The sequence below is a fragment of the Salvelinus fontinalis genome, chromosome 4 (genome assembly GCF_029448725.1).
Source record: "Salvelinus fontinalis isolate EN_2023a chromosome 4, ASM2944872v1, whole genome shotgun sequence".
NCBI classification, from domain to species: domain Eukaryota; kingdom Metazoa; phylum Chordata; class Actinopteri; order Salmoniformes; family Salmonidae; genus Salvelinus; species Salvelinus fontinalis.
The window spans coordinates 51,191,334-51,203,950 of NC_074668.1; the positions used below are offsets into that span (position 1 = coordinate 51,191,334).

General features: G+C 42.5%; 1 protein-coding gene and 1 non-coding gene across 5 annotated transcripts in view; both read left to right on the top strand.

Moving 5' to 3' along the window:
* ak8 (adenylate kinase 8) overlaps positions 1 to 8,504 on the top strand; it is a 71,754-nt gene extending 63,250 nt beyond the window's left edge. For all 4 annotated transcript variants that reach the window (XM_055920526.1, XM_055920528.1, XM_055920527.1 and 1 more), the window contains 2 exons: positions 5,707 to 5,787; positions 6,756 to 8,504. In XM_055920526.1, coding sequence (XP_055776501.1) covers positions 5,707 to 5,787; positions 6,756 to 6,990 — 316 coding nt within the window. In that variant the 3' untranslated portion in view covers positions 6,991 to 8,504. The remainder of the gene's footprint in view (positions 1 to 5,706; positions 5,788 to 6,755) is intronic.
* Positions 8,505 to 10,680: 2,176 nt separating this feature from the next.
* On the top strand, positions 10,681 to 10,753 carry trnav-uac (transfer RNA valine (anticodon UAC)). Its single transcript has one exon. It is a non-coding gene; the product is annotated as a tRNA-Val (tRNA).
* The last annotated feature ends 1,864 nt before the right edge of the window (positions 10,754 to 12,617 follow it).

Genomic DNA, 12,617 nt, shown 5'->3' on the forward strand with positions numbered 1-12,617 from the left:
TGCCTTAATGCCAAGTGTCAGGTCTGGAGGAAACCTAGCACCATCCCTACGGTGAAGCATGGTGGTGGCAGCATCATGCTGTGGGGATGTTTTTCAGCAGCAGGGACTGGGAGACTAGTCAGGATCGAGGGAAAGATGAACGGAGCAAAGTACAGAGAGATCTTTGATGAAAACCTGCTTAGGACCGCAGACTGGGGGCGAAGGTTCACCTTCCAACAGGACAACGACCCTTAGCACACATCCAAGACTACGCAGGAGTGGCTTCGGGACAAGTCTCTGAATGTCCTTGAGTGGCCCAGCCAGAGCCCGGATTCGAACATCTCTGGAGAGACCTGAAAATAGCTGTGCAGTGACGCTGCCCATCCAACCTGACAGAGCTTGAGAGGATCTTCAGAGAAGAATGGGAGAAACTCCCCAAATACAGGTGTGCCACGCTTGTAGCGCCATACCTAAGAAGACGAGGCTGTAATCGCTGCCAAAGGTGCTTCAACAAAGTACTGAGTAAAGGGTCTGAATACTTATGTAAATGTTATATTCCAAGAGTGTGCAAACTTGTCAAGGCAAAGAGTAGCTACTTTGAAAAATCTCATATAAAATATATTTTGATTTGTTTAACACTATTTTGGTTACAGCATGATTCCATTTGTGTTATTTCATAGTTGATGTCTTCACTATTATTCTACAATGTAGAAAATAGTACAAATAAAGAAAAACCATGGAATGAGTTGGTGTGTCCAAACTTTTGACTGGTATTGGTGTTCCCTGAAGTCTACTGATTGAAATTATGTATAATATCCTATTCTGTATTTTGTAATTTTCAAGAGATGCTAGAGGAAACCTTCCCTGTACTTAGAATGTACATGGAAACTTTTTGAATGGGATGTATGGGATACGATACTTGGGCCCTTTTATTGTGTTCTTCATACCACCACCAAACATGTTAAGCCATCATTGGTTTTTATGTGCCAATTATTTATGGCAATGTGTTCACCATTTTTCTTAATTCTAGCCATTTTGGAAGCATCATTGCCATCATTAGACTAAAGGCAACACCTTTAGTGTTTACATGTAACCTATCGGAACTAACCATGAAAACATTAACAATACAATTTTAATGAATATAGACTGAACAAAAATATAAATGCAACATGCAACAATTTCAAAGATTTTTACTGAGTTACAGTTCATATAAGGCAATCAGTCAATTGACATATGCATTAGGCCCTAATCTATGGATTTCACATGACTTGGAATAAAGATATGCATCTGTTGGTCACAGATACCTAAAAATAAACGTAGGGGCGGGGATCAGAAAACCAGTCAGTATCTCGTGTGACCACCATTTGCCTAATGGCTATTGATTGTAGCCTGTGAAATATTGCCCCAATCCTCTTCAATGGCTGTGCGAAGTTGATGGATATTGGCAGAAACTGGAACACGCTGTCATATATGTCAATCCAGAGCATCCCAAACATACTCAATGGGTAACATGTTTGAGTATGCAGGCCATGGAAGAACTGGCACATTTTCAGCTTCCAGGAATTGTGTACAGATCCTTGCGACATGGGGCCATGCATTATCATGCTGAAATGAGGTGATGCGGCAGATGAATGGCACAACAATGGGCCTAAGGATCTTGTCACGGTATCTCTGTGCATTGAAATTGCCATCAATAAAATGCAATTGTGTTCATTGTCCGTAACTTTTGCCTGCCCATACCACAACCCCACAATTGGGTGCTCTGTTCACAACGTTGACATCAGCAAACTGCTCGCCTACACAACGCCATACACGTGACCTGGAGTTGTGAGGCCGGTTGGACGTACTGCCAAATTCTCTAAAATGACGTTGGAGGTGGCTTATGGTAGAGAAATTAACATTCAATGATCTGGCAACAGCTCTGGTGGACATTCCTGGAGTCAAGATGCCAATTGCACGCTCCCTCAACTTGAGACATCTGTAGCATTGTGTTGTGTGACAAAACTACACCTCTTAGGGTGGCCTTTTATTGTCCCCAGCACAAGGTGCACCTGTGTAAAGATCATCCTGTTTAATCAACTTCTCTATATGCCACACATATCAGGTGGATGGATTATCTTGGCAAAGGAGAAACGCTCACTAACAGGGATGTAAACAAATTTGTGCAAAACATTTGAGAGAAATAAGATTTTTTTGCCTATGGAAGATTTCTGGGATGTTTTATTTCAGCTCATGAAACATGGGACCAACACTACATGTTGCGTTTATATTTTTGTTCAGTGTATATTATGACATATATATGGCATATTTGGGCGATGTTATTGTGTTCTCCAGACCCCTCAAAACATTTTAAGCCATCATTGGGCTTTATGCTACACTCCGCGTTGGCCACACCGTGGCTCCTTAAAGGCCCGACATGAGTTGAAACAATCAAAGTCTTTGTGAACAGTGAAATATGCATGCCTATTCGTGACACACAGATAAAGCAGGGCAATTAGCCATGTAATCCCAAAGAGCTGTGGACAAATGTCAGCTTGAGCCTTCCTCTTTCCACCCCAACCCCTCTCTCACTCAGATGTATTTTAATTGTCCAGCAGACCGTATCAAATTAACACTTCCTCTAATTGGCTTATAAATAATACAACAGGGCCTGCATTCTAATTTAATCAGTGGTAAACATTGCCAATGCGGGCTGTAAAGAATCTGCCCCTCATTAATTTCTTAATTTGGGTAAGATGGAATGGGAGGAAATAAGGGGAGGGGGTTGGGAGGGGGGTTCTGGTTCTAGACAGGGGTGGAGCCTCTTGGTTTAGTTGAGAGCTGCATCCCAAATGGCACCCTATTTCCTAGTACACTACTTTTGACCAGATCCCAAAGTGCATTATATAATGTATAGGGTGCCATTTGGTACACATGGTCTTTGTGCAGAAAAGAGGTACTTGTACAGTGTGTATGTTCCTCACTCATCAAATTTAGGTTATATACCCACATGCCTAAGACAGAAATGCATGTGCATTCATTCAAGTGTGCACACACACAAAACACACTTTACGTTTCTTTCCAATTTTTTCCCATATCTCCGCATATCTCTGCTTGTGAGCACTCTTGTTTATGTAAGTTATTTGTTTTAGAGCATCAAGCTGTTCCACAAACAACACCCAATGTAAATGATCTCTTCTCTTACAACCACCCTACCCAGACTGACTCTCCTATCAGTCTTTTTTTTATCTTCTTGGTTTAACCATGAATATTTCATGTAGTGGCATAAATATTAATTCTAATAGCTTTGCAGAGTAGTTCTTTTTTATTTTTTTAAAGACAAATATTCATAAAAAATTCAAGACACTCTCCCCAAAATAATTGACCATAGTCAGACACACACACACACACACACACACACAGCTTTCCCTGAGGCATACATTTAAAATCTTCGTCTGGAAATGTTTTACAGTGGTGATTGACAGCTCTGTGACATGTTGTTCAGTATGTGCCAGTCAGGACATCCCTGCCACAGTCTCTTAATCTGTAACAGTTAGGAACACTTGGGGAACATCATGGAATGGAAGGCATATCAAAGGGCTTTAGTAGGCCTATATACTCTATCACACACAGTATATTCCAAGGTGTGTGTGTGTGTGTCATTGATCCTTTGTAATTTGAAATGTTCCAAATCTCACCTTAAGTGGGGCTAGGGGGTGGTCCTTCTATATACTCTCCTCTTGAAGTAAATGTAAAACATTTATGATACTGCGAATGCAGTCAAGAGGTCACCATCCTATGATCCTCCAGAGACCACTATGGGGCCGGGGTTTAGAAGGGGATGATGCGGACTAGGGGGCGAGGACAGTTAGCATGGTGTTCCTCCACCTAACCACACCATTAGAGGCACTTTACGTAAGCAGCAGCATGTCCTGGGAGAGAGCCGTGTGGACATTCCCGCGATTATTAAGTTCTGCCTGCCCAGGAGACCATCATCATCCATTCACTTTCTCTTAGCTGCCCTCATGATTATTTCAGTTAGGCACAGTGATATTCAGGCATTACCATTATTGTTTTCATGGGACATTTCGAAGACAAAATCATTTAGTAGTAGTAAGTAAGCATACCAACCGTCGTCTTCTCTCAAGTGGAAGTAAAGGGAAGCGAAATGGTCTCTAAGTGATTGTACCTTGACGATCCCAAACCCGGCACTGGCTCATGTGGCTTACTTTGGGGTTTTATATCCTTGTGATGATCCAAGAAAGGTTACTGGTCATCATTGTTTGTCTGGAGGAAATATATTCTATATTTATCTAACAATGTATTGTGACAAACCTCTTCATGTATTGTGACAAACCTCTTCAAGATTAGGAGAGTTTGTCACAAATTAAGCGGGAAACTGTCACCAAAATAACCCCAGAATGAGAGTTCTTTCGAACTGGACAGTACCTGTGTGTTTGTTTCCTCGTCCTGGTCCACCCAGGCCGCAAGCGAGGTCAAGGATACTAGGGTTCGGTACACAAATCGGGTTCTCGGTAGGTCCAGGTCCAAACGCCAACAGGTAAGTCCAAACAGTTCAGCTCATACACGGTAAATCCAGCTGATATATATTGTCTCTTTCTCTATGGTTCACAGATCCTTCCAGCCCTTTCTCTCTCTCTTCCTGGTTTGTCTTGACCCGTTATGTGTGGGGCGGCCACTGTGGCATAACTTGGAATAAACTTCCGGTAGTAACTGGTCAACCCTAGGAAGGCTCGAACCTGCTTCTTATTTACTGGTTTCAGCCATCCTCTAATTGCCTCCACCTTCTTACGTTGGGGTTTGATTAACCCTCTTCCCACGGTGTATCCCAGATACTCTGTTTCCTCTAACCACATGTAAAAATTGGCAGGTTTCGCCGTGAGAAGGGTTCGCCGTGCCTTCCTAAGGGCGTCTAACACTGCCTATACCCGGGGTAAGTGGGATTCCCAATCTGGGCTGTAGATCCCCACGTCACCTAAATAGGCTGCGGCATACGCTTGGTGTGGTTTTAGGACCTTGTCCATTGGCCGTTGAAAGGTGGCTGGAGCCCTAAGCCGAAGGGTATGCCGGTGTATTGAAACAAACCATCAGGGGTTGCAAAGGCTGTCTTTTCTTTGGCTCTTGGGGTCAGAGGAATTTGCCAGTAACCTTTGGTTAGGTCCAGGGTCGTAATGTACCAAGCTTTACCAATTTTCTCCAGCAGTTCATCTTCTCGGGGATGGGGTAGTTATCGAACTTGGAGATTTCATTGACCTTCAGAAAGTCGTTACAGAACCGCAAAGACCTATCGGGCTTGGAGACCATCACAATTGGGCTAGACCACTCACTATGTGACTCTTCGACCACTCCAGCTGCCAACATTTTCTCTGTCTCTGTTCTAATCGCGGCCTGTCGAACATCAGGTACCTGATATGGCCTCATGCTCACTTTTCTCCCTGGTAGGGAAACGATATCATAAGCCTTAACCTCAGTTCGGCCTGGTACCTCTGAAAACACATTTGTTTTTTTTAGATACGGGTCTTTACTTCTTGTGCTGGGGACAGAGTAGGTGAAATATTTACTTTGGCTGTCTCCTGAGTGGGTGTGGGGTACGTGACCATTAGTGGTATGTGGAGAAATGTTTTTAGACCTATCCTAAAATGAACCTAAGATGAAGCTCGTACTAATTACAGTCCTTGCAACTATTTATGGATGGATATCTAATGTTCATTTCCTTTCTCGCCATAGGGTCTTCTTTTTGGAGATGACAGATGACGTGGCCATCGAGAGAGTCACTCTGAGGTCAATCGACCCTGTCACCGGGGAGAGGTGAGTCATGCGACGGCGGTCATTGCTCGGGCTTATGGGGATGTTGACCCCATGACATAGACAGCGGCTGCATTCCAAACTCTTAAAAGACACACCCTCTCCCCTCAGCCCTCGAATTAAGTGGACACTTCTGATGACGTATCATGATGTCTGACGAGTTGACATTTGCAGGGCGAGGGAAGAATGAATACATTTTAAATTTACCGCTCTTGACCGGCAATTTGTCACTCGTTCATCCCACGGTTGTGTTTTCAGTCATCATGGAACTGTTGTGTGTGCCTTATATCCACTACAATCAATTATGATTGCACTACAATCAATTATGATTGCATTTCATATCTTGACTAGAAGCCAACGCATCTGCAGACATCGAATGTTAGCCATCCTACTATATCAGAAAAATTGAAAGTTACAATCTGTAAGTGTGACGTCAGGGTAGCAAAATGTCTAACTTATTTACATTCCTTTTAACGTAAACTTGTATGTTGACTTCTCCATATTAATATTGGTTTTAAGTTTTGGCTGAATTTTCTTAGCAGATGTACAATCATCGCAAATTGAATTATGGGGGGTTTCAGGTCCCGGCGTGAACATAATTGTAGACTCGCAAACTCCATTTAAAACGAGGGCTGAGGGGCTTATGTTGCAAACTTCCCTTGCTTGGCTAATAATTTGGACCGACGACAAATATGGCCACGGGGATTCCCCCATGGTCATAAGGCGAGGGTAAGTGGATGAGGGTGTGTCTTTTATGAGTTTGAAACACAGTCTGTGTCCCAAATGTTACCATATTCCCTCTTTAGTGCACTACTTTTGACCAAGACCCATAGGGTTCTGGTCAAAAGTAGTGCACTATATAGAAAAGAGGGTGCCATTAAATGGGGATGTTCCCATAGTCTGATGTACAAAGTTCTGTTGTTTATTCCTCGTCCTTTGTTATTCTTAGTCCTGTTGTTTTTGCCTGACAGATACCACTCACTGTATAAGCCAGCCCCCAGTCCTGAGGTGCAGACCCGTCTGCAGTTCAATCCCAAGGACTCCGAGGCCCAACTGCTCCGGCAGCTAAAGGAGTACTGGGCAAATGCTTCCTCCCTGCAGGACCTCTACCCTGAGGCGGTGCATATCAACGCTGACCAGGACCCACACACCGTCTTTGAGTCCCTAGAGAGTCGTCTAGTCGGACGTCTTCAAAACGACGCCTGAATTCTAATCGAGACACCCACCCACCATCATGATTTTTACGTTAACACGAGCGGAGTGAAGATCCTTTTTATTTAGTATAACGTATTGGGATCTTAATTGTAGAAATAAAAGGAGTTTATTGTTCAAACCCACTGAAGCCGTCATCGTTGTCATTTGTTTCCGCATCCACTTTGTCTGTGGCCTCCTGACCAGTGGTGTAAAGTACTTAACTTCTTTTAAATATTTTAAAGTACTACTGAAGTAGTTTTTTGGGGTATCTGTACTTTTTTAACTTTTACTTCACTACATTCCTAAAGAAAATAATGTAGTTTTTACTCCATACATTTTCCCTGACACCCAAAAGGACTTGACAGGAAAATGGTCCAATTCCCACACTTATCAAGAGAACATCTCTGATCATCCCTACTGCGTAATATCTGGCGGACTCACTAAACACAAATGCTTCATTTGTAAATTATGTCTGAGTGATGGAGTGTGACCCTGGCTATCCGTAAACAAAAAAAAGAAAAGAAAATGGTGCCGTCTGTTTTGCTTAATATAAGGAATTTGAAATGATTTGTACTTTTACTTTTGATACTTAAGTATATTTTAGCAATTCAATTTACTTTTGATACTTAAGTATAATTAAAACCAAATCCTTTTAGACTTTTACTGAAGTAGAATTTACTGGGTGACTTTCACTTTTACTTGAGTAATTTTCTATTAAGGTATCTTTACTTTTACTCAAGTATGACAATTGTACTTTTTTCACCACGCTCCTGGCCCTAATCTTCACAAGGTGCACTGGTTAACTCTGCTTTATTAACATATAGAAGTAAAACTGCTGCTTGGTTCAAGTCCTCTGTACAGGGGAGCCATTAGTTAGCCATCAGGGAGACTTAAGTGCAGCAGTTAAACAAAGATGTTAATATGGCAGGTTTTACAAAGTCCCCAAAGACTGGTCCAGGCTGACTTCATTACTGCAGATGAGTTTGAACATAATATGCATCTCCTTTGAATATTTTAGTAGTGGGATTTTTTTATGTGGTGGTGTTTTGAAAGTTTGTACTCTAGAGTAAAGAAACCAGTTCCCATGCCCTCTTTATTTTTTGGTGTTCCACTAATCAGTGTAGTTCTGATTTATTTAGTAGACAAGTCTATGTTTTCATAATGTGGGGAATTGCTTACTTGATATTTTAGTCTGTAGTGTAAATGCAGACTACCTGTAAATGCAGGTGAGAAGACAGACTTGTCCATCTTATCATAAGTATCAGAATCTATTTCAAAGCTCTGTATTTGTTGTTGGTCTCAACTCAGAAAATGGACTTGTCAATCAATTCAAACAATACCACTACAAAGCACGTTTTCTGAATGTAAGAACTTGCTCCATATTATGATGTTGCATTTGTCGTGACTTTCATTAATGTGATGTCTTATTTATCGAATCAACTATGTTTAATTGTTCCCCGATTTAAATTAATCATGTAACAATTAACTCATTAGGAATTTGGGGCACCGCGGAAGAGTTGTTTATAGTTACCATCTCCCGAATTAAACTCTAAAGATATATCTATAACAGTCACTTATTAATCATTACCTCATCAGTCTCATTCTGAATGTCGCAGGCTTCTTGAATCTGTACAAAGCCGAGTCTTGCTGATCGTCCCGTAACACACAGATTTGATTATTTATTTACTAACTAACACAGGATACACACACACACACACGCATGGTATAGGTTATTATTTAGAAACTTAATACGATGAAAACAGGTCCCTAGCAGACTAACACAATATGACACTTGTTACAAAAGATGAAGAGTTAAAGAGAGAGAGAAAAATAGAGACCCAACATATGGATACATTTGGGAACTACTCTCATAGCAATCATAAGACTTTTCCCCGAACTGCCGCCTGTTTGGGTAAGAAGTAATGCATGTATTTACATGTTGAATGTCTTCCTTCGTCGTGTATCTCTGTTGGATCCAGGCCTTCGTGAAAAAGGTTCCGCTTCGTAAAAAGGGTTCGATTGGGCCCTCTCCTTAGTTCTTAAGTGTAAGGCTCTGATTGTCCACAAGAGGTCACAATGTCCTTCTTAGTTGTCTGTGTTTACTTTCACTCGTTCTGGAAGAGTGGTCTTCTGAGGACAGCTAATCAGCCATGTCGATGATTCCCATTGGGGTGATGAGAGCAGTGTAGTCGACGATGATTTGAAGAGAATAACCGGATGGTCTTACTTAAATTAACTTTTTTAGATACAGTACTTAGAACAGCTTCTCTACCGTAACATTGATTGTTAGAGGCTACTTTGTCGTCTTCAACTCGTGTTGATTTTCAGGGTCGTGACTAATGGAGACCTAGCTGCAGCTTGAGTCCCTCTAGTCTGGTATGTTAATTCTTAACTCAATCTTTTATACACTTAGGTAAAAAGGGGCATTCTTTCTAAACTCCCTTGGGCGTGGCTAGTTACTGGCAAAGTATCATCAAAACTATGAACTTGTTAGAAAACTAAAATAGCATTCCTATCTTAACAAAAACATCTTCATCCTTGACATTTCCGACACAACATAAAGGATGTAAACCTGACATACACAGTGTGAAAGCTCTTCAAGTGACAATATTTTCATTATATCACTTTTATACCATTTGTAATGACGTCACAAAATAGACATTAATTTTTCATATTCCATCTCTCATCGTTCCCCACATTCGGATGTTGAAAATATTGTCCCAGTGTTCACTTTTGGACATTGGAGTTTTTGGGCGGCAAAATCTTCTGTAACAAAGCGATTCCAATCACCAGTACTACAGACCAAAAAGAGGAGTCTGCTGCATACAATTTACGATTGGCATGAGGTTTTCATAAAACCCCCACACCAATCCCTCCCGTCTGTGGGTGAGAGGGCTTTGTAGACATTGATCCATTGTAACCTGATCTTAGGATCCTCACAGGAGAGTCATGACACATATTGAATCCCTCCCTCCCAAGGGCCTTGTTGGTCTAATGACATGGCACAGTAATGAGGGCCTGATCCTGTGGGCAGATGTGAGATTCATTTTAATTAGTGAGGTCAGAGTGCACATAGTTAAATATCATTAACTCTTAGTTTAGAACATGGGCCGGGGGAGCAGTAGGCTACATACAGTCCCCAAAGCAAACAATGGGTCGGGTAACACCGAGGTGACTGCCTCATGATTAAAGTTGGGACTGGGAGTCGATGCTTGGGGACCCAGAGGATCATGACCACTTTCATATGTATACATCTCTATCCATACCTCTACAAAAGCCAAGGAAAGGGTTATACTGTAGAAGTGTCTGGGATATGAATAAGAGTGACTACTAAGATGTATTATTTGTTTTACTTAAGCTGATGAGGAGGATTCCTTTTATGTAAATTCAGTATTCAATTTTTTGTCTAAGAAATTTCTTAAATAATTATTCTGAGAACATTTCATAAATAACGAGTGTTTCAAAAGCGGTCTTATTTCAAAATGACATTTTGACAAATTACATTCTGGTCTACGTCCCAAATGACACCCTATTCCCTATTTAGTGCAGTACTTTTGACCAGGTTTTTGACCAGTGCCCATAGGGTCCTGGTAAAAATGAAAGCACGACAGAGAACACATGAGAAAGTAGGACTATGGATCAGATGATTTGAAAATCCAAATACGAGAACAAATATTGAGCACGGTGTAATATAAAGTACAGTCCCGTGTGGCTCAGTTGGTAGAGCATGGCGCTTACAACGCCAGGGTTGTGGGTTCAATTCCCACGGGGGGACCAGGATGAATATGTATGAACTTTCCAAATTGTAAGTCGCTCTGGATAAGAGCGTCTGCTAAATGACTTAAATGTAAATGTAAAATGTACAGTGCATTCGGAAAGTATTCAGACCCCTTGACTTTTTCCACATTTTGCTACATTACAGCCTTATTCTAAAATGGATTAATAGTCCCCCCCATCAATCTACACACAATACCCCATAATAGCAAAGCAAGAGCTGTTTTTTTGTGCAAATTTTTATTTTAAAATGAAACCTTAATACACTGCTCAAAAAAATAAAGGGAACACTTAAACAACACAATGTAACTCCAAGTCAATCACACTTCTGTGAAATCAAACTGTCCACTTAGGAAGCAACACTGATTGACAATAAATTTCACATGCTGTTGTGCAAATGGAATAGACAAAGGTGTAAATTATAGGCAATTAGCAAGACACCCCCAAAAAAGGAGTGATTCTGCAGGTGGTGACCACAGACCACTTCTCAGTTCCTATGCTTCCTGGCTGATGTTTTGGTCACTTTTGAATGCTGGCGGTGCTCTCACTCTAGTGGTAGCATGAGACGGAGTCTACAACCCACACAAGTGGCTCAGGCAGTGCAGTTCATCCAGGATGGCACATCAATGCGAGCTGTGGCAAAAAGGTTTGCTGTGTCTGTCAGCGTAGTGTCCAGAGCATGGAGGCGCTACCAGGAGACAGGCCAGTACATCAGGAGACATGGAGGAGGCCGTAGGAGGGCAACAACCCAGCAGCAGGACCGCTACCTCCGCCTTTGTGCAAGGAGGTGCACTGCCAGAGCCCTGCAAAATGACCTCCAGCAGGCCACAAATGTGCATGTGTCAGCATATGGTCTCACAAGGGGTCTGAGGATCTCATCTCGGGACCTAATGGCAGTCAGGCTACCTCTGGCGAGCACATGGAGGGCTGTGCGGCCCCACAAAGAAATGCCACCCCACACCATGACTGACCCATCGCCAAACCGGTCATGCTGGAGGATGTTGCAGGCAGCAGAACATTCTCCACGGCGTCTCCAGACTCTGTCACATGTGCTCATGTGCTCAGTGTGAACCTGCTTTCATCTGTGAAGAGCACAGGGCGCCAGTGGCGAATTTGCCAATCTTGGTGTTCTCTGGCAAATGCCAAACGTCCTGCACGGTGTTGGGCTGTAAGCACAACCCCCACCTGTGGACGTCGGGCCCTCATACCACCCTCATGGAGTCTGTTTCTGACCGTTTGAGCAGACACATGCACATTTGTGGCCTGCTGGCGGTCATTTTGCAGGGCGCTGGCAGTGCACCTCCTTGCACAAAGGCGGAGGTAGCGGTCTTGCTGCTGGGTTGTTGCCCTCCTACGGCCTCCTCCACGTCTCCTGATGTACTGGCCTGTCTCCTGGTAGCGCCTCCATGCTCTGGACACTACGCTGACAGACACAGCAAACCTTTTTGCCACAGCTCGCATTGATGTGCCATCCTGGATGAACTGCACTACCTGAGCCACTTGTGTGGGTTGTAGACTCCGTCTCATGCTACCACTAGAGTGAGAGCACCGCCAGCATTCAAAAGTGACCAAAACATCAGCCAGGAAGCATAGGAACTGAGAAGTGGTCTGTGGTCACCACCTGCAGAATCACTCCTTTTTGGGGGGTGTCTTGTTAATTGCCTATAATTTCCACCTTTTGTCTATTCCATTTGCACAACAGCATGTGAAATTTATTGTCAATCAGTGTTGCTTCCTAAGTGGACAGTTTGATTTCACAGAAGTGTGATTGACTTGGAGTTACATTGTGTTGTTTAAGTGTTCCCTTAATTTTTTTGAGCAGTGTATTACATTTACATAAGTATTCAGACCATTTACTCAGTACT